This window comes from Astatotilapia calliptera, chromosome 13 (assembly GCF_900246225.1).
Source record: "Astatotilapia calliptera chromosome 13, fAstCal1.2, whole genome shotgun sequence".
Lineage (NCBI taxonomy): Eukaryota > Metazoa > Chordata > Actinopteri > Cichliformes > Cichlidae > Astatotilapia > Astatotilapia calliptera.
The window spans coordinates 14,047,825-14,069,148 of NC_039314.1; the positions used below are offsets into that span (position 1 = coordinate 14,047,825).

General features: G+C 42.2%; 1 protein-coding gene across 5 annotated transcripts in view; it reads left to right on the top strand.

Annotated features, from left to right (window-relative positions):
* slit1a (slit homolog 1a (Drosophila)) overlaps window positions 1–21,324 on the top strand; it is an 84,159-nt gene that overhangs the window by 6,621 nt on the left and 56,214 nt on the right. For 4 of the 5 annotated variants that reach the window (XM_026189268.1, XM_026189270.1, XM_026189269.1 and 1 more), the window contains exons 2-4: window positions 4,772–4,843; window positions 7,051–7,122; window positions 8,584–8,655. In XM_026189268.1, the coding sequence (XP_026045053.1) occupies window positions 4,772–4,843; window positions 7,051–7,122; window positions 8,584–8,655 (216 nt within the window). Of the gene's footprint in view, window positions 1–1,347; window positions 1,511–4,771; window positions 4,844–7,050; window positions 7,123–8,583; window positions 8,656–21,324 lie in introns of those variants that run through there. The other variant, XM_026189272.1, reaches the window with a different exon arrangement.

Sequence of the window (21,324 nt, forward strand, 5' to 3'; positions counted from 1 at the left end):
GTGACTGTCTTTCTTCCCCTGCTGTCTCCACCTGCGTGTTTTACGGCTGTCAAGCCCATATGCTGCCAAGTCTGCGGGAGGAGGAATGCTTTGCTTCTTCACAGCTTCTCAACCTGTTCATTCATTAGGATGTGTGCTCAGCGGTCTGGTCAAAGAGCATCATCAGTGTGTGATTGTGGTTAATGAGCATTCACATTTTAGGCTGTGGGACGTCAAGCTTGTGTTCATCAGATTGTTTCCACAAGAGGAGTTTGGACAGTGCTATGCCACCAATCCTCAATCAGCTGGCTTCTGTCCTCCCTGCCAGGCTAAAGCTGTCCAGGACAAATGGTCCTGTGGCGCTTACAGCAGCGATACAGAATGACTGCAGTTTACATTTGCGGAAATACTTTTGCTAGCCTGCTGCATAATTTTTTGCAGCCTGTTAGTAAAATTTGTGCCTGTAAATATACAACTGTTAAAATGAACCAGCTTCCTCAGACTCTCCTCAGTAAAACCAGGAATGGGACTGAGATTATTATAGTGAACTGAACCGTATTAACAACTAATAGTAGGTGTGAAAAAAGGAAAAACAAATAAAATTATGTAGTTTGAAAAAAACGTAATTAAAATAATAAAAAATAAATAAAGTTTTAATTCAAATAAAAAAATGTGAATGAAAAACCTTCAATTTGGTCAAATTTTTCCTCACAACATGCTTGTCAAGGCTTGATTTAATTTTTTTTTTACTTGGATGTCTGCTGGATGTCTGTGTTAATATTACAATATTTTTTTCTGAATTTAAAAAAAATCCCCACAATATGACTAAAACTAACACTGAAATTGATGAAAACTAAAACAAAATGAGCCGAAGTGTGGCAGTTGGGATTGTCAAACTCAATACCGACTCACAGGAAAATATTAGATACTATTTTTAAAAGGATTGGAGAAAAAAAAATAAGACAAAGCGTCTTATTTTTTTGTCATAAAAACTAAGGGGCTTTTTAAAAAAAAAAAAAATTGAAACAATAAAAACAATAACATCAATGACAACAATATTTCTAAGCTGCCTGATAAAAAAAAATTAAGATTCTCTTAGGTGGTGAAAAAAAGAGAGACTATTTTTAGGCTCTGTGAGGTAGTGCTGGTTTTTCTGGTGACATAAATAATTGTGTTATCTAGCTAAATGAACAGTCTATTAACAATACAGATGGGCAGAACTCATTTGTAAGCTAGCCTCCACATAGTTGCTAGCTGCTAGCTTAATGACGACAGATGGCTAATGTGGCTAATCAGATAATTGCTAATAGTTTAACAGGTAGCATTAACATGGGTACTGGCTAGATTAACATTTATAATAACTTTTAAAAACACGAGAATGTTGTTGGCATGACCTCTGACCTCTTGAAATTTGTCAAAGTGTCAAAGTCATGTGAACAGGTGTTATTGGCAGGAGGGGCTGTGTGCCTGCCATTCTGCAGTACTGTGTGAAGTTGTGTGTCAGCTGGAGGAGGCAAACAAGGCGCTGCTGGTATTAACACTGCTGCAAATGATCGTCTTATCCTTTTCAGTAGTGATTTGTATCTGAGTATTTTTTTTTTAACAACTCTAGTAGCAGTAATATGGTTTCTGAATGGAATGATTAACAAAACCTGTGAGATGTGGGAACTCTAAATTGAGTTGTTTGCCTTATCCTGCTTTGTTTTAAGTAACTGTCTCATCATAATGACTCATTTGCTAGCCAGTGGTTCTATGTTTGTTTTTGATTTGAAAAGTTTCTGGCACAAATCGATTCTGCTGCTGAAAATCTCTGCAGCCAACAGTAGTTTCTCCTGTGACCATTTAGTTGTGATTTGGCTCTGATCTGAACACAATTGCCTGTCCCAGTGGTGCTGTTCATATACACGTCAGTGGGAGTGGTTCAATGCATTCTTTGGTCTCATATATTGAAATTGTAGTTGTATATGTGTGTAAGAAAAAGAGCACATGTGGATCAATCTGTGTGAAAACTTCAGTGAGCCACTGTGCTTGCTTATTCTCTGACTTGGAGTATCATTTCACATAATGTGGTTCAATTTGAAACAGGTCAGAAAAAGGCTCAGAAGAGGGACCCCAGCAGCTGGCAGATATAAACGTAATGAGTTTTTCAGCATTGTAGCAGTGTTTCAAGCTTCTTTGAATTTATAGAGATACAGGGCAATGGAGCATAGCTGCCACATGTCCACCCCAGGGAAGGTGCACCAGGAAATACTCTCAGGCATCAATCTGCTTGGGACAGAAGATGAAGACGGATTAGATTGTGATGTCATAAATCCGGTTTCTCCTCAGGAAGTGTGTCAGCATTGGGAATTCTTACAGAATTTCCAGAGGGTGGAATGGATTTGACTGAGACTGGGAAGTGGAAATCTTTTTACTATAGGAGCTCAGTCTGATACCTAATAATTTTCAGCCTCTAAAGTAATACTGCGGTACTGTAATGTGAAATCCCGCACAAAGTCAGTATCAGAAAACATCTGTATATGGAGGGAGTTAATATGCCTTTGCTGCAGTGCCAAAAGCCATTGCTTAGCTCTCTTTGATTGGAAAACAAAGGAAACAGCAATGACTGATACTGTAGCTAATAAACAGCAGACTTTTGCTTGAACTGGCACTAAATCTGACTTTGGCATACTGTGCCATTATTTAGATGTGGAATAAACACAGAGACAAGCAATGCTGAATCCAGAGGCATGGCTTAATCACGTGTGCAGGGCGTATTCTGCAATCTTTTTGTAGATCTGAACAATGTGACCGTTTGTATACCGCTGTTCTTTATGTGTTCCCTCCTTAAACAGAAATGGATGGGAATGCCAGAATTCTTTACATCAACCGGACATCCAAAAATCAGCCACACACACTGCCCAGTACATATATTTTTGAAATTCATGCTTAGGACAATGCAAGAAATATGCAATCTTACAGCTCAGTGTGGCACTGGACTGTCAAGGATTGTGTCAATACGGCATCAATAAGTCATCTGTCCTTGAAGAAGATGAGCTAAGGTGGAAAGATTAATGTCGGGACAACTTTAAAAGACCTGACTGTCATTGGAGCAATTTCAAGGACTTTGTAAAAAATTGCTTGATGTTTTCAAAATGTCAATCATAAAGGTCAGCCTATGTCATAAACAGTATGAATCCATGGATTTATCCTGACTAAACACTATAGCCTGGTGGTGGCATTTGAGCATTGCCTAAATGTCACTGCTTTGCTGAACAGGTGTGTCCTTTAAGATGGCTCTTCCTGCGGGATACTGCAGCATTTGAAGATGTTTCCAGAAAGAGTTAATTTAGTGCAGCCACCCAATATCAAACAATATAAAAAGATTTTGAAATGGTGTTGTATAACAGCTTACATGCAGATATTTGACAGGCTTCTGTTTATATAACAAAACAAAACATCATTGCTAAACGGAAAAAGCATTTGTTTTCCATATATTTGTTCTGTCACCCCTCTCTTTAATAACCCCCAAATCTTTGTCTCTTAGTCTTTCTTTTTTAATGTTGTCAGGGTTTCATCAGCGATGACCACCCTGAAGATAAGACACTGGAAATCCAAAAAGGCATGTGTGTGGGTGTATGCGCGTATCCTCGTAAGCACCTGTAATGAGCTCCACATGTGTGTGTATCAGAGCCCAGGCTAACGAAGCCCAGTCCATTATTTATTTTCCTGTGGTCCTGTCGCTTCGCTTGTCGATGCACCTGTGTATACACGCACACACATCCACCATCTGTCTATAATGACCGTTCTCGTTCGTACCGCATAGCACTACGGTCCCTCGAGTGGTCATTAGACGAGAGAGCGAGAGAGTTGCTGAGGAAGGGAGAGCAGTGGTTTCGGTGTAGATTTGGAACTAGTTTTTTGGTTTTACTTTGCGAAGGAGTGCCTGGGGGTCAGTGTAGGGTGGACACATAATGCTCAGAAAGTTAATAGAACACACAAAGTGTGTGTTTTGATTACTCTCAGTGCCTTCGAGGCTTATATGATTTGCTTTGCCTGCTTTGTTTTTCCCTCTGTCAGGAGAATACAATCTACTATTGAGGTTTAAAGTAAATCTTACATTTACACAAACCAGAGGTCAACAAATCCACCAAACAACCTTGGGTGTCGGAGTCAAGTTCATCTGGTTAGGACTTGAAAACAAACCTAAAATTCAAATCACTTCTTCAATTACTTGATTTCCTGTTTATTTGCAGCAATGGCCAGCTCCCAGCAGGGAACTGCTCCCATTATACCCAAAGCACTTAGCTTTCTGGCCTTGTGGCCCTACCCAAATCCCCTGTGCTGGCTCCTGCTAATCCCCACCGATTGTAGAAGGACATGGCAGACAGAGAGGGAAGGGGTGGGGGGCGGTGTTTGGTTGGAGGAGGCTGGAACAGAAAGACAAACAGGCAGCTCAAATGTGGCTTTAAAGGACGTCTTAATATCTCCCAGTAGAGTTGGAACTTAGCTTGAACTTCCTTTTAGCACCTTGAGCCTCCTTGATTTCCAACAAAAAAACACTAGCTTTTAAAGAAGTTCTCAACATTTATTATACCAGGATTATGTTTTAGCAAAAAACTAAGTGCACTGTGTGTGTGTGTGTGTGTGTGTGTGTGTGTGTGTGTGTGTCACTTTTGTCAGAAGTGTGCAGTTGTTTTAATCCCTCAAGTGTGACAGCCTCTATGCTGCTATGCGCTCATTAAGCTGTTATTGAATAGTTTCAGAGGTAAAATGTAATTATTAATTTTTGTTTGCATCCTTCTCTTTGCAGGGAGCTGAATGGGAATAACCTCACACGAATCACTAAGAGTGACTTTGCTGGACTGAAGTACCTCAGAGTTTTGTAAGTACTCACCTTCTGTTTATGGGCAGTAATGAATTGTTTGTACAGTAGGAGTATCTGTGGAGCATGTTGGTGGCTGAGTTTATCTAGCCATGCATATCTGAATTGTATCTACCCTAGCAGTTTGCAGCTATACTGACTTTCTGCTGATATTAGCATAAACCCACTGAAGTGGCAATGCATTCATCAAGAGTCCTACTCCAAAGTACATTAAGCTCCTGAGTGACTGCAACCACTGATGTAATGGCCTTCTCTTTCACTGTATTCTGCCTGTTGTAGTTGCACTTTACCGTCCCTTAGACACACACATGCTCACTTGCCCTCTGTTCCCTCACATCAGCATGTAATGTGCACACAAGCGCCAGTTCTAAATGGGCTCTCAACACAGCTAACACATTCAGGTGAAGTCATCAATTCCCTCTCCTGTGAAATTAAACAGCACTTGTGACTTCGGGTAATAAAGTAGTTATAAAAGTTTCTCTGTGTGTATGTGCACACAAACTGGTGAGCACTGCTATAGGTGTTAAAAACGCTGCTAAAGGGGAAGCGCTGTAGACCCGAACATGTTTTAAATGTAACATGATCTCAGCATAATTCCTATTACCCTGCAAAGTCTGACTGTTTTCAATCCTCATGGTTACTCACCCATCCCCCCTGCCCATTTTTTCCCTCCTGGTCCCAACGTTTCTCGTCCCTTGTTGTCTTCCTAAGCATGCCCCTTTTTCTGCACCACCTCCTACCCTCATGTGGAGGTTAAATGCCTTCGTGTCGACAGCTTGCTTCTAGCAAGTAAGAAGGAAACAACTTGCAGGGCTACCAAAAACAGAACTTCCCTTGCTGTTAAGCTTGTGATCCACTCTCACTGCCACAGTAAGGCACATATACATACACACACAGACACACACACACAAACACACACACACACACACACACACACACACACACACACACACACACACACACACACACACACATATGTTGGCTTTTTGGGGCAACAGCAGGTTGACCTCTGATCCTGCCCTCAGAAGGAGCAAGAACAGGAGCAGAGGTTTATCTTTACACTGAGCTGCCATCTCTTCTGTCAGTCTAAAATCAACACAGCTGATTTACATCCACCTATCCGAGTGCTTGGCTCTTCAAAATCTGCAGTGTGTCTCTGTTCTGTGATGAAATGCGTACTGAGTAATAAAGGAACAATCAACAAAAAGTAGATAGCAAAAGAGATCAGAGAAATTTAAGGTTATGTACCTGCAGGTTGCCTTAAAAAAAAGAAAAAAAAAGTTTTCTCAATTCAAAAGTACTCATCACAGTTTTTTCCGCTTCCATCTAAATTCATGAGAAAGAGATCTGAGATGAATTGCACGTTTCTCTCCATGTTTATGGAGTGTGAAAAGTGATTAGCATTTATATTCGATGGGGAGGAAGCCCAGATTGCTGAGTTGCAGTGCGCCATGGCCTCACAGGAGACATGAGAGGTTACCTTCAACACAGAACAGTTGTGTATGTAATGAAGGAGAGCGCTTGTTGCTTCTAAAGCTGCTGGACACTTTTCTCTCCTTCCTGATTTTGTGTTATTGTAACACTCCAAAACTATCTAAGCCCCTTTTTTGTGTCTTAGCTTTGGCATTGTACTTGAGGAAGGGATGTGTTGCAACTTGTGTGCATGGATTCTGTGTTTGTGTGCATCCATGTTTGCTTGTTTATGTCTAATAGCCTTGATGTGGTGCCTAAAAACTCTGATATGGTACAGCTATGCTGTTTCACAGGCGCACGCACACACACGCACATCCCACTTTCCCTTGATTCAGTCAGATGTCAAAAACTTGGAGCTCACCTCACACTTTCTGACCCCCTGCCTACTTTTCGTCTCTTCTCCACCCAGCTACTACACTCAGTGGACCACACTAGAGCACCAGACACACACTTTCTGAACCACCTTGGAAACTTTCCTGGCTGCTATCCCTCCTCCTTTTGCCAAGATTCCCAGTGCCCCTCAGTCCACACCACTGCCCTCTGTGTGTTTGTGTGTATGTGGAAGAGAAGTGTTGAATATACTGCACCCTACTTGAATATATAAATACTGTACATACTGCAAAATCCCTTGCCCCCTAAACCCTAAAACCAAGCCCATTACACAATTCTAAAGCCAGAGTGACCCCCTACAGACGTTGACGTGACGTAACTTCTCGTTCCCTTCTTTTCTGCAGGCAGCTGGTGGAGAATCAGATTACTGTGATTGAGCGTGGGGCCTTTGATGACATGAAGGAGCTGGAAAGACTGTGAGTATGACCAATGGTTGTCTTTAGATAGCCTGAACACACTTAAACTTGAAATGAAAATCCCACCCTTATTCTCATGTGTTTTCACTCTCTGTATTTGTTGGGGGTAATGAGACTAACAGGAATGATACATAAAATCTTGCGAAATCAAGTGTGTGGCACTATCTTGGCCTTTCATTGTGGTTGGATGGTGCTAAGAGGGTACGGTGTGGGCTGCGAGTATTTTTATTAGCTCTGCCTGACAGGAATGCCCTCAGTGGGATATGTGGGCTTAAAAGGCCTCCCCCACCGCAGACCCTGGCTCATCTGGACAGCACCAGGACTCCTTGACAGCTTGTAAACTCGCCGGGAAAACACACAGACAAACGCAATCAACCACTCCTTAACCCGCTCATTAGTAAATCAATAGTGCTAGCCACATGGAAACCTGCACAGCAGATGACTTTATGGACCACGCCGTAATGCAGACATAGTGGTTAACTTATAAAAGACTTTCCCCTGATCTGAAACCCACATTAACAGTCTGTGTTACCAAACTTGAGACCACGCACAGCTTGCCTTTCCTCCTCCTCCTCCATATTCAACAGATCCCAAACATTGGGTAGACATTTCCATGTGCCAGACCAATGTGGAAATTGAGTGGCTCGTTTCTTTAATGTTTAAAAGCCACTAACCCACCAGCAGGTACAGTTCAGTGTGAACGAAGCAGCAGCAGACCATTAATGTCCATTATGCACTAAATCTCCCTCTCAGCTGGCCGAACACTCTTCTCAGTGTATACAGTGTGTGGCACAAGTCCTAACATCTGTCTGAATTTGTCTGAAGGCATGGCAGTGGCCTCACATTTGCAGCGTCTCTGTGCCACAGTCCTCTCATTCGCTCCCATGGGCCTCAAATGGGCCATTCAAAAAGGAGAGAGTTGTGGTTTTCAACAGATTAGCAACAGTCTGTTCTCCATTGACTTAATTGTTGTATTTGCATAAAGCCTGCCAGTCTTAGATGTTAGCTGTTTGACGTGGAGTCTCTTGCCAACCACCACTCCTCTCAGTGTGTCCTTGGGCTTGAATAAGCTCATCCATTCCTCTTAATTTTATTTAGAAACATCTTTTTTCCAATAGATCGTCCCGAATAAAATGTTTTAGTGTTCCTATAACTGAATGGATATGATTCACTTTTAAAAAAATTGAAATGTTGCTATTTTGTTGTTCTGGGAAAGTCAACAGAATGCTATTTTGCAAGGCAAAACAAAGTAATTTAACTGTGTAGCGATAATTTACGGCACTGTCTCTGACCAGTTGGATATTTATGTGACATGCAGAGCACACTGAAACACAATAGCCTGTGGCTAAGCCGATTCTACGGCAGCTAGAAGAAATTATTCACAGCCTACACATTCAAGGACACACATGCATAGACACACACGCACAATCACTGGTTGATCATACGTTTTCCTTGCTGCAGGCGGCTGAACCGTAATCAACTGCAGCAGCTTCCTGAGTTGCTGTTTCAGAAGAACCCTGGCCTGTCTCGACTGTAAGTACATTCGCTTTTTTATTAATTTACCTCTTCCTCTCTGTCAGCGCACACTATGCAAACCACCAAAGATGGCTCAGTTAGGCAGGTCTGGTGAATTCTGGCTTTGGTTTGATTAGGTATAAACACAATTAAAGTACAAATATATTTCAGTTGCACTTGGTGAAATACACATCAGAACTCTTTCTTGTTGACCGTAAGGCAAAATGAACTGGGTGAGAAGAATGGACATCTAAACTAGTTGGCTTCATATCTACATTAATGGATTTGTAAGCAGTAATAACTTGCACATTAATTTGCAATTTGTTTGTGACGCAGTTTTGAAATTCCTAATCCGGAAGAACGGTCTTTTGTGGGTCAGCTTCTGCAGCTCACAGCACAGATCCTGCTCTTTTAAATGGCAAAGATAACTTAGCATTCCAAATTAAAGTCACTATGCCGACAATGCTTGCTGCCACAAGTGTAACAGCTCTTTTGCACATATGGAAAAATTCGTGGTTGTACTTTGGCTGTCTCATTGTGTGGGTTTGTCTGAAAAATAACATAAAAGTGTCTGAATGACAGAATGGCACCAGTTTAAGAGCTGGATGAAGCCAGCAATGTTACGTATCCCGTGTCTGAAAAGGGCTTCAGACTGTCTGCAAGAGGATCCAGGGGTGACAGAGATTTGATCAGACTGGAGCTAAGGGACAAATTAGACTGTGAACCTAAGTCCAGGTGAAAGGATGGCTTTGTTACTTAATGAGATTGTTTTATGTCATGCGAGTCCACCAGCATGCTCCACCTTCATCATATGAATGGTGAAGGTGGAGCACACTTTCGTTTGCTTCATGTTAAGACCGGTCCCATTCAGTCACACACCCACACATCCTTCCACTTATGCACCTCATGCAGCGAGACGATCCCACAGTAATGCTTAACTTTTATTCCCATCTACAAAGAGGCTCTATGTTTCTTTTTCTTTCTTTGGTATAATCAGTGTCCCTGTTGCTAACTGATCATTGGAGCCCCTATTATTCGCGTTCAGATTACCTGGAGCATCTGGGAATAATGAAACAGTGGGACATGGAAAAGCCATTTCCCTTCCTTCTATACTCATAGTGATACTACTAACCCATGATCCTAGCCTTAGCCCTCCATCTGTTTATCTTGCGTTTGATGTTTAACACCATCTTGAATCTATCTGTCGCTTCCTTGCAACTATTTCCCCACGTCACCTATCATTATGCCCAAACCAGCCGCTGGGAATTTAAGGCCTCCTCTTTTGGTACAAGGCTGGTTGTCTTGTTGTTTGCTCACACTGAGCAGCACTGAGTTGTGTGTCTAGTAGACTAAGAGCAGACCAAGGCTTCTCAGACCAGCGGATGGCCTTGAACCAGTGTGATTGGTCCATCTGGAGCAGCTGGCGTAGCCAGCAGCCAAATGATTGTGCTAACACATCCAGTCTAACTTCATGGTCATTATTCTAAACCTATCACTGGGTTCTCAGCCATGTTCTGGAGAGTGAGACTTTGTTTAACATTGCTTAATCGATTCGCTATGTGTCTGTGTATACACTCATTTGTTCTTTATCCTTGGTTAGACAGAAGAGAACAGTAATTGACCTTGAGGCTTTTCAGGTGTGAAAGTGCCTGGCATTTTTTAACAGTTAAAACAAATCCAAGGCCAAGGAATCAGCAATAATTCAATCTTTATGGTGCCAGTGCTTGACTGACAGATACTACTTTGTGAAAGACTTGTAGTCCTTGTTAAAAAAAATTTGGGCTAGTAGCGTGGGATCAGGAGCAGCAGTAGAAGACAAAGATATTTTTTTCCTAAGGTGTTTCTCAACTCCTGAGCAGTGTTCCCGACCACACCATGGGTTCTGGTTGCAGTCGGATGCGGTTGGGTTACAGCCTCGTCTCGCTCCCGCCAGCAGCTTTTAATGGACTTAAAAGGTCCTCATCTCCCAGAGGAAGACTTTCACTGCTATGTCATGTGTGCATTTATGTGTGTGTCTGAGGACGACAGAGAAAGAGAGGGAGAGAGCTCAATAGACAAAGAGAGTCTGTGGTTGCGTATGTATTTGTGTGCGAGTCTTTGCACTTGCTCAAAGAGCTCACTGGGGCTTGTTAGGGTCTGCCTTTATGATCCCAACAAAAGAGGTTAATGTGAAAGCCCGCTGCCCTCAGGTGTAGCACAAACCCAGATGGTTTCTCTTCTCTTGGAAGCAGGATTAATTGCTCCCCTTCTGCTTTTTTATACTTTTACGCTCTTGCTGTCTTTTTTGCTCTACTCTTTTTTTTATTATTCTCTTTGCTCATTCTAGAGTGAGGGTTTTAAGGAAAGCTTGTATAACAAAGTGGCCGTTTGTCTTAGACACCCTGCTGAGAGGACAAACAGAACGAAGGGCAAAAGGGGGTAGAGGAGCGAGGGATAGCAGATGAGATTGTCGCTCTCATTAAACTTTAGAGGAAAAGCTACCGGGTTAATAAAAGGGTGTTGGTTAAATGAGCAGTGTAGTGTTGTTTTGTGGGAAGTTTTTAAACACTTGATCCCATGGAGTCATTACGTTAACGGGGTAATGAGTTTGCTCTACAAAGGGAAGATGAATTAATCCAAGTGCTCTTGCTAGAACACATTTTTAAAGAGCTCTAGTAAAGTCTACCGTAAAAGAAAGAAATATTTAGCATTTAGAAATAACTGAATTTTATCTTGTGCTTGAGCGTCAAAGCTAATAGGTTTAAGGTGTATAATGTGTCTTGGTTCATTTAAAAAACAGAAAACTGCACAGGTGGATTTTCAAGAGCTACGTACTTTCTCTTGTGAGAGCCAAACTCTTTATACAGAGCCCTGCTACACTGCCTCCTATCTTTTGCCATGCCTCAGAGATCCTGGAGACACTGATGCATGGGGGAAATAGGAAAGATAATTGGAATTGATTAGAGATGATTAGGGAGAGACGGAGTTAGTTAAAGCTTCCTGTGATGGATGACCCCGACAAGAAGGCATGGGAACAGTGGCTCGGAGGTGAGAGGCGCTGCGCAGAACATCACTGAACAATAACAGTGAAAATAGAGTTGCATTCATCACTGTTAACGACCTGTTGCCCCCCTCTCACCACCCTTGACTACTCCTTATCCCACTTCCACTGCGCTTCAGATCTGTAATCTACTCATCCATGTTTGTAATTAGTGTGCTTTCGCAGTGGGAGAGCAGGAGGAAGGAAGGACCGCAGGATGGAGGGAAAAAAGTGGCATAGGTGAGTAGAGTCGGGGGCGTGTAGAGCAATTGGTCTGATAGCTGGCCCCAGGGAATAGCATCTGGTTTAGGCTGACGATGGGTGACTGGGGGAGGAGGAGACAAAAGGGTATTTTGAGGTTTTTGAGCAAGCGTATTTGCTTGGGACAGCAACACAGGTTTGTTTAGAGGGGGTGTCGCGTTCGATAATGACCAACTTTTTGTATTATGTTGTGGGTTAAGGAGATAATCAGGGAAGGTTTTCTCTTGTATAACTCCCCAGGAAAGATGAGGGAGGTGGGGGGATGTGGGAAGGGTGTGGTAGTACCTGCACTACAGGGGAGCTGAGGAAACCCTGGCAAAGGTTTGAAAAGGGGGTGTGTCTCATCCGTCTTTAAGAAGCTTTTTTACATCCTTCAATTTAACGTTAATGCCTGGCAACGGGTACTCTAATATACACAAACACCAAACGCACACACACACACATTCACTGAGACACACAGGCAAATGTGCACACACAAGAGAAAGAAAACTGAGGGAAAATGTAAATAACACTAATTAGACACAAACACTCAGAGAATAACACTATAATTAGATCTCTGTGTGTGGATGGTATGCATACACAAGGGATTACGTCCTTTCTGTGGCTCTGACTGTAGATAAAAGAGCCGCTTCAGATATGTGTTGATGCAAAGCTGCTTCTTCTGTGTTTGTGTTGGAGAGATGCTGTGTTTTGTGTTTGTTGATTGCTTGATGCTTAGGGAACAGTAGCTCAGAGTGAAAATAAAGAATTATTTAGGGTAGGAAATCTTGAATAAAGTGCACTATCATTAAGCCTATAAATCATCTCTCTGTCACAGTTTTCCCACTTGTTTTGACTTTGTTACCATTCAGCACATATACACTATTTTCCCCTTTTCATTTGCTTCAGATTGATTGGCTTGTAAACTTGCTCCAGTGTTCCAAGACTTCTTGTGCCATAAAGCAAGCAAATTAACTCTTTTGACTTTTGACTTTTTGTGTATGACTGCGTGAAAGACTGAGTTGAATGTGTGTGGGGGGGGGTTTCTCTCCTCGTGACCGTTTGTGTTTGTATAATACTGTGCTGTGTAGGCGTCTTTGCATGCATGCATGCATGTGTGTGTGCATCTGGCAGGCTGTTAATGCTTCAAGCTGGTCTTGTTGTTTCCTTCTCTTTGTCTCTTCTGATGAATGACCTGCCTCAGTGTGCTAGGACTCTCTCTCTTCCTTAGAGGACTGTTTGGGCTCCCGCTTGGCAGCAGTCCCCATGGCAACTCATCTTCATCAGAAGGTTTCTGTGCCATCAGTGGTAGACATCCTGATTTCTTGACTGTGGTTTGTCTGACACTAAGTAAATAATGACAGCACAGACTTCAGTGAAGCTAGCTTCAGACTTCACACTGTGTATCCATTTCGAAACTTCCGTCTAGTACATTGTATACACTATGAAGTTACTTGCACAGTATGTGAATTGTGACAGTATTGTCATTATGGTAGTATGTTTTTATTGAACACACTTAACAAAACTGATTGTAATGTTTGACTATTGTAGCTTCAGCCACACGTTTTATGTGCATCTTGGCCAGCCTCTGACTATGCATGCTATTGAGATCTTCTATGGTGAAAATGACAGTTTAATTTGGACATCCAACTTTTTTTTAAATCTGCTGCTATTGGCTGTTTTGCTAGCATTTGCATCTCTCACTCAATTGCCCAAATGGTCTTTGGGTTTTCTGACAGTGTTTCAAAGCTTGTCTTTGGACATTGGTTCCTTTTTCACTTCATTTTAAGTCCAGTACAGGATGTTATGGCTCATTCAAGCATAGAAAACTTATATCAAGAGACAAGCCAGGGATCCACCATGCAAAACCATCTGAAAAGCATCTGATTGTCAAGGGCTTCATTTTGAACATGAAAACAAAAATCGCACACCTCAGTATTAATGCATCAGTGTGAGAGCATCTTGACAGAGAACAGAACAAAAGGCAGCCAACCTCCAAAGAAGAGTTTTCAATGTCCTTCAAAAAGCCTGGAGAACTATTCCTGGAGAATACTTAAATAAATTAAAAGAAAGCTTGCCCAGTAGAGTTCAGGCTGTGTTGAACAACCCAGCAAATCTGATGAAGATCCTCATCACTTTCTTTAAAACTGCCAGAAAGAGCATTGACCTTGGCAAAGGAAATGCTCTCCAAGGATCCTTTGAGCACTAATAACAAAAGACACATTTTTTCATTATTCCTGGAAGAACTCACCTCCTCAACAAAAACCATCAGAGGTGTTTATCTATATTTATTTTCCTAATTTGAGTGACGCTGGGTGAAATTTTAACTTTAGTGCACGGGTGACATTTATTTATTTATTTTTTAATTAAGCAGTTTGAAATACCTGACTTGGCGACCAAACTGGCCAGACCTTAACTTTTTGCCCCCGTCCCTCTTCCTGCCCCTGTCCTTGTCAGATGGTAAAAGTGGCTTTTATGGCTTGTCACTGTTTTCTTTACGAGTCGGACCGTGTGTGAGAGAGAAATGCAGACCAAACCATGTGAGGAGAGCGGAAGCCAAAAGGGGGTAATTTAGAAACCACTCTGCCATCTGAAATATTCACAACCACAGCACAAGGGGAATGAGAAAGAATGAAAAAGAGGACAAAAAACAGACAGAAGAAAGACAAAGTTAAAGAACAGAGAGAGAGATGGTCAGAGGTGCAAAGGAGAGCAGCAAAGATGTAGCAAAAGCAGGAGAGAAACAGCGGTGTTTATATTTACTAACGATTTTGTGTCCTTCCTCATGAATAATTGAACAGATGGATTGAGGCTTGTTAAATATTCACACTCAAGCACTGGGACATCAGTGGTCTGTGTGTGTGTGTGTATGTCCACTGTCTGGTACACGCTGTTCTACATACACACTCATACCATCTCTGATGCTCTAAATATTCATACAAGCAAACATGTGCGCGCGCACACACACACACACACACACACACACACACACACACACACACACACACACACACACACACACACACATTTACACACATGGGCAAGTTCTTCAGTGGTGACCGTCCAGTCACACACATGCACGTTCTTATGCGTTTGTGATTGCGTGTGCACGCACATCTTCACACTGGGGACTAGGCTGGTCATTATGAATTGATACGGCATGAATAAGACATCACAGTGTGGTCTAGATCCGTCATGAGTATACACACACGGGGATTTCACTCGCAGAGCTGCAGAAAGAGGCCTCCTCCTCCTCCTCTCTGTGCCGTTGCCGGCAGTTTGCCTCTGTGACGGCTGGCTTCGCCTGGTCCAGATTGGAACTGACGCACAGAGGAGAAAAGGCTACCCTCATGCACACACAAACACACATATATGCACTTACTCCCTGGAATCTTAGAGCAGGGGTTTGAGGAAGTCTGCTGTCCCGTTCCAGGAATAACAACCAATGCAGTGCTGGTTGGGTTGTCCTGCTTGCGGTCATGTTGCTTAGTAGTCATGTGTGTGCAAAATTGGCTCATACAGTCAAGCAGTATGGAGTATGAATGTATCTATCAGAATGAGAAATCCAGCTCATTCATCACAGCAGTAATAGAGTGCAATCTCCCTGCAGAGAGTGTTTCCCTCACTCAGTGCATCTGTCCACCTCGTTACGGTTCATTTCAAGATCTGGGGTTTCGATCAACACTATCAGCTCTGGATCATCATGTGGAAGTGTCGTGTGTGAAGTTCTTAGCAGGAAGACTTGAGTATTTGTGTGTAATCTCTAGTTATGAGCTGTTAGGGTCTGGATGCGAGAGTCTGGTGCTCAGTGTTGGACGTATCCCAAGCAGACCCAAACACCGCCTCTGATCCCATGGGTGGGGAGGGGTGAAGGCGTACGAAAACCCTTCCTTACATCCTGCAAAGCAGGAAGAAGCATGGAGCTACCCACACATGTGCATGTTTAGCTTGCGCACACACACACACTGTGGAAACCCACACGCGTACAGTAAATGATTAGTCCAGCCCCATCCTGTGGCCTCAGGCTCAGTCTCTGATTCTGTGATTTTGAAAAGCAGAAACAAACAAACTGCAGGGCAAATTATGCCTTCACACACATACACACCCTCAAATAGAGACACACACAATCACACAAATGCCACTGCACACATACTTTGCCCACCTCCTGCCGATTTGCTGCTGTAGCAACCAATGCTCTGTGGGGCTTGGACTTGGGCTGTTTACCTTTTCTGAGTAAGCGGAAGACACAGAGAAAGAAAGAAGGATTTGGAAGGTGAAATAGTTCAAACAGCGCCTCATATTTTATGATCCAGTTGCTTGGAAAAAGGGTGGTATAATAGATGGAAAGAGATTTTTGGATTTTTAGTTTTGTATGCATATATAATTATAGGCTTTGGACACATCCCTTTATCCTGTGGAAGGAGAGACTTGGTTGAACTCCTTCGTATGCCCTGTGGCTATATTTCTCTGTGTTTGTGAATTGTGGGATCTGTCACTGTGGTGAGCAGGTCCATTCTCAGGGGTTTTATACTTAGCACACACTCTTTTGTTCTTGAGATGCTACAGGCTAATGAGCTGCTGCTGTTGCTACTCCATAAAGAGTATTTCCCTGCATGAAGATGGCTATTTGTGTGCTTTAGGCTTAATGAGGCTAATATGGTGCTAATGGTGATGGATGTAAGCATGAAGCAACAGGTTTTCTGGATTGAATTTGATTAAATTCGATTGAGTCTGATTGGCAGTTGTGCACTTATAGGAAAATCAATACAACCTTCAGATTTATACAGCCTTCATGTTATTAACCAGTTACATCAGGGTCGTTTCTCAAGAAATGTAATGCACTGTACATTATTCATTAATAACTAAAAGCAATGGTGAAAACCAGCTTAAAGAGACTTCATGTTGCCGCTGTGATTTTAATGTGATTCTACTGTAGAAGTAGATGCAGGTATAAACAGAGGTTACAGTGCTACAAGCGTTAATGCTCGTCATTGCCTTTGTTACCTGTTGAAGAACAGGCTCTGGCTGCTGTACTGGGGTCAGCATACACTCAGCTTTAACCTAATTCTGGATTCTTTGCTAGTTTTGTCCTTTCTGTGCAGATGCTTGCAAAAAAAAAAATCAATGTTCTGTTAGCATTGTAATACAGTTACTATCCTGGAGGCAGTCTGCATGCTCTCTATCTTATCCTCTTATTGTTTACTGCGATAAAAAAGAAGTAATGTTTATATTGCCATCATTTTCCTCATCCCTTCACATTAACTGAAAGCAGCGTTTTAAATTGCAAGTGTGCAGGAAGAAAAATACATTTTTGATACATATTTTTTTACTTTCCATCCGCCCAACATGCAGATAATTGAAGAACCTTTGGAATCCCAAGCAATGATGTAATTGTAACTGTAATGTGATTATTGAACTTTACTTTAATGAGTTACAAAGTAATCTATTATACACAACACTGATAAGCATGAACAAAAACAAAATTGACTTGTTTACTTTTGTTTATTATATTTAGAAGGACTCATCTGTTTCATAAGTAAAATCCAACCAGAGCTTTCTGTCGTGTGCCTCTGTACTCTGTACTTTCTCCTCAGCCATTCTGCTTTCTCACTGAACAAAAGACACTTGTCTGCTAGGTACACAGACTGCCTACATTCCATTAAAAAGACATATTGAGCAGTGCAGAGCTGGTGAGCATTGCAAGCAGGAAAATATGAATTCCAGTACAAATGCATATCTGTTTCCAATAGTGGCTCCCTCTCACAGTTCTCTCCTGTTGGTATCGCAGCATGAAGCCGTGATCTCATTAGCCTTGCAGTGCATATGTATGCCTATTGTGGATGTATAAATATGTATATATTTGTGAGAAACAGTATGATATTTTGTGCAGTGGGTGTCTTTCCGTCTTACCTTTCTCTAGTTTAACAAGAAATCGTTGGGGGATGGAATTGATTCCCCTTCCCTGCTGTTTCAGCCAGGAAAATACATGCACATGCACAAACCTGCCCCGCCCAATCAAAGCTTCCAGAAGTGAGTGTTATATCTGAGATGCAGACAGACCTGCGTGTGTTTATTTGTTGTGTAGCCACACCAATTTTACACCTAAGAGGGTGGAGGGAGGAGAAATGCACTGAGTATTGATTGAAGGGGAAAGAGTCACACAGAGATGGAAGTCCCATTTGAAAAGCAGGGAGGATGAAAGAAAGAAGAACAGTGAAGGAGAAAGCACTGTATATATATGCGTTTATATTTTCTTATATTTGATTCATTATTTCTGGAACTCGGAAAGTTGATTGTATTCCAGAGAGAACTTTAAATTGTTTTGGGTTTTTTTGCGGTAGTTTAAAATCCCTTACTCTCAGATCAAGTCCGGTGCAGCAATTGAATCAAGCATAAAGATGGAGAATGCGGTGAGTTGAAAGGGGGTAAAATGAGTTAGAGGGCAATAGAAGGACCTGAAAGTGACGGACAGTGCCTGGGAAGCAATAAATAGTGTGGGGATAGAGTAAGTGGGGTTGGCAGATAATGTGAGAGAAAGAAAAAAAGGCACAGAGAAGAAAGATTGGCCTCATCTGTAGACTTTGAAAGGATTCTCATCTTTTCTCATCTATATGGCTGTGCTGGGAGACAGAGAGCGAGAGGGAACTAAGGGCACCTGCAGTCGAGCATTAGCCAAAAGCCCCATTATCACTTCAAAGCTGGACTTTGCTGAAGGAGGGCTGAGTGACATCAGGGCCCTACAGAGGATGAAACGGTGCACAGAGATAGGAGCAGAAGGCCGCCTTCTCTGTCAGCTTTTTCTTCAATCATCTCCCTGCCCCTTTTGCTGTATCTAACTTCCTCTCTGTCATCTACCATGTCCTAACTTCCTTATCGCTTTCCTTTCCTCTTCCCCTTATTTCCTCCCCCCTGTTATTTCTTCCCACAGTCTTATCTGTATCTTTAACACCTGGCTGCTTGGATGGCAAGCCCTATAAGAGATCTCTTTCTCTCTTCCATTTCCCCTCCTGGCTGCATTTCTCCATCTTCTCTGGCTTATACAAGGCCCGGGAATGGGAGCCCTGATGAGCCCCAGGTTGTGGTAATGAGCTTGCAGCTTTCATGTAGGGATAAAGCCGATGACTGGAGGGGGTGTTGTTGGTACTGGTGTTAGTGAAGTGGATATTACCTCCACGGGATTGTGGCTTGTAGGGTAAAAGAGTAGTGAATCAACTCCAGCCAAGTGTAGACCTGGAGATTCAAACAGTTCCCACGGAGTCAAGACTGTCCAAAGCCAGGCACAGATATAAACACACCACTGTCAAAGAAGGCAGCAAGCCAGGAAAGGCTGTGTAAGTTACAACATTCCAGTATTCCAGTAGTCCAATACATTATTCGAGAGACCTTTACTGATATTTACAGGCCAGAGATGTTCAGATGCCTCATGCAGGACAAAGGCTTAGGCCTGACAGTGGCAAACACACAAATCCTGGAACATTTTCTATTACTGCTCCTTGCTTGATTTCTGAGTGTGTCAACATTTCACGTCTAGAGAAACAAAATTGTGACAAAAGGATAAGTCTGAAGTCTGAAGTTCTTTGATTTGACTTTGCCCAGACGCAACATCACAAGTCCTTAAATCCTTAATGTGCAGCCCTTTAAATCCTTTCAAAATCAATTGTGTGTATGTCTGTGTGTGTGTCAGAGAGAGAGAAAGAGACTGAGCAGTTATGTTTCTATTAATCCGTAATGCCTAGCCACAGGCCATTACCACTCCTTCCCTGTGATACCTTCATTAGGCCCATAGGATGGCCTTACTTCTCTTTTGTAGATTAAGCCTATTTCCTGTCTTCAGCTAGTCATAGTTGCTCTGTATTAAAGTTGCAATTGATAATTGTTTTTATTATTTCTTTATTTAATATGTAGCATGTTGTTCTGTCCTTCAGGAAACAGTAAAGTGTTTCCAGGTCCAATATCCAATTTATAATGGTTTAAAAACAGAGAAAGGAAGCGTTTTTTTAGTTAGTATGAATCAAACATTGTTACTGTGAGAGAGCAGAGGAGCTGTGCCCTGGTTCCACTTCATAAAGATGTTGTAAAAGAGAGAGGATCATTGAAGGTTAACAAAGAGCTTTCACATAAACAAGCTAACAAACTGGCAGCCAAAAGTCCTCTGCACATCCTAAACACTCATTTTACTCCATTTGTTTCCCGTCTGTCATTGCTGGCATGGCTCACTTAAGACTTTTTTAACCATTCATCCAGTAAATTGAAATATCTTTCATTGAAAATGTGTTTCTTTTGGGTTTGTTGATTGATTAAACTGAAATATCAATCCGATGACTGAAAGAGACCTCTTTCAGGAGAAATTTTACTTCCTGAAACTTTGGCTGGAGGTAACGGCAGAAACCCAGTCAAGCACTGATATACGATAAATTACACAGTGAAATCATTACAGCTTTGCGGCCTGCTTTCTGAATTGGTTTAAATCTTTCTCATTCCTTTGGCTTTTTATAGTATAGCTCTAAATAGTTTCTATGGAGACTGGATAGGCAGAGCGTTCCTGTGCTGCAATTTGCCCCCTCGGCAGTCTCACCTTTATTCACCTTCACCTATGTTTCTGAATATAGAAAGCTGGAAAACAGCAGCACATCTGTGCTAGCACCCTCGCTGCTCAAAGGGCTGAAAAACACAGAGAACTGATAAAAAGGTTTATTTACATGGGTAAAGTTAGAATTTTGGAATGTCAGTCAGTTAAAGGACTCTGAGATTTATTATTAGAGTCTAACTGTTATCAGTCCTTCAAAAACACTGTACATATAAAATGGACTTAACGGCAATGGTGTCATCCACTGTGGTTTCTTCCGTTCTGTTTAGTCTTTTGGAAACACTCTCAAGTGCAGTCTCACTTTTGGTTTTAATTTTTAGCCTCAGAGGATGCTGCTGGTCCTAAGTTACCACATGTAAAATAACAAAAATGTTTTTAATGTTTGAAATCAACGCAAGAGTCAGTGATGCACCGTTTCATTTTTTTAGCTTTAGGCCCAGTGTCTCCTCATATTGTGGGTGAATATTGAGCAAAGGTTTGCGTACCAACAAAAGTAAGAGATAGTTGTGAGAGTGAGTTGAGCAGAGTTGAAGGAAGATGTCCAGTGGGGTTAGAGAAGCACTGCCTTGTTTCCCAGGCAGGCACCCTCTTTGTGACATGGTTAAAGATGTGTCCTAACACCATTCCCATCACCCCTAGTCGCCTCCTCTCCCCACCTTGGCTCCCATCCCTCAATCCCACCCTCAGCCCCCGGAGAATAGCTTGCCCTTTGCTCACGCCATTCCGTCTCCTTGGTGCTCATTGTTCCCTGGTTGCTAGGCAATAGCTGGGGCCTCATTTTGTCACCTTGGATACAGGGGGGAGCCTGGGTATTCGTTATAGGGTCAGGGCTGACAGAGGT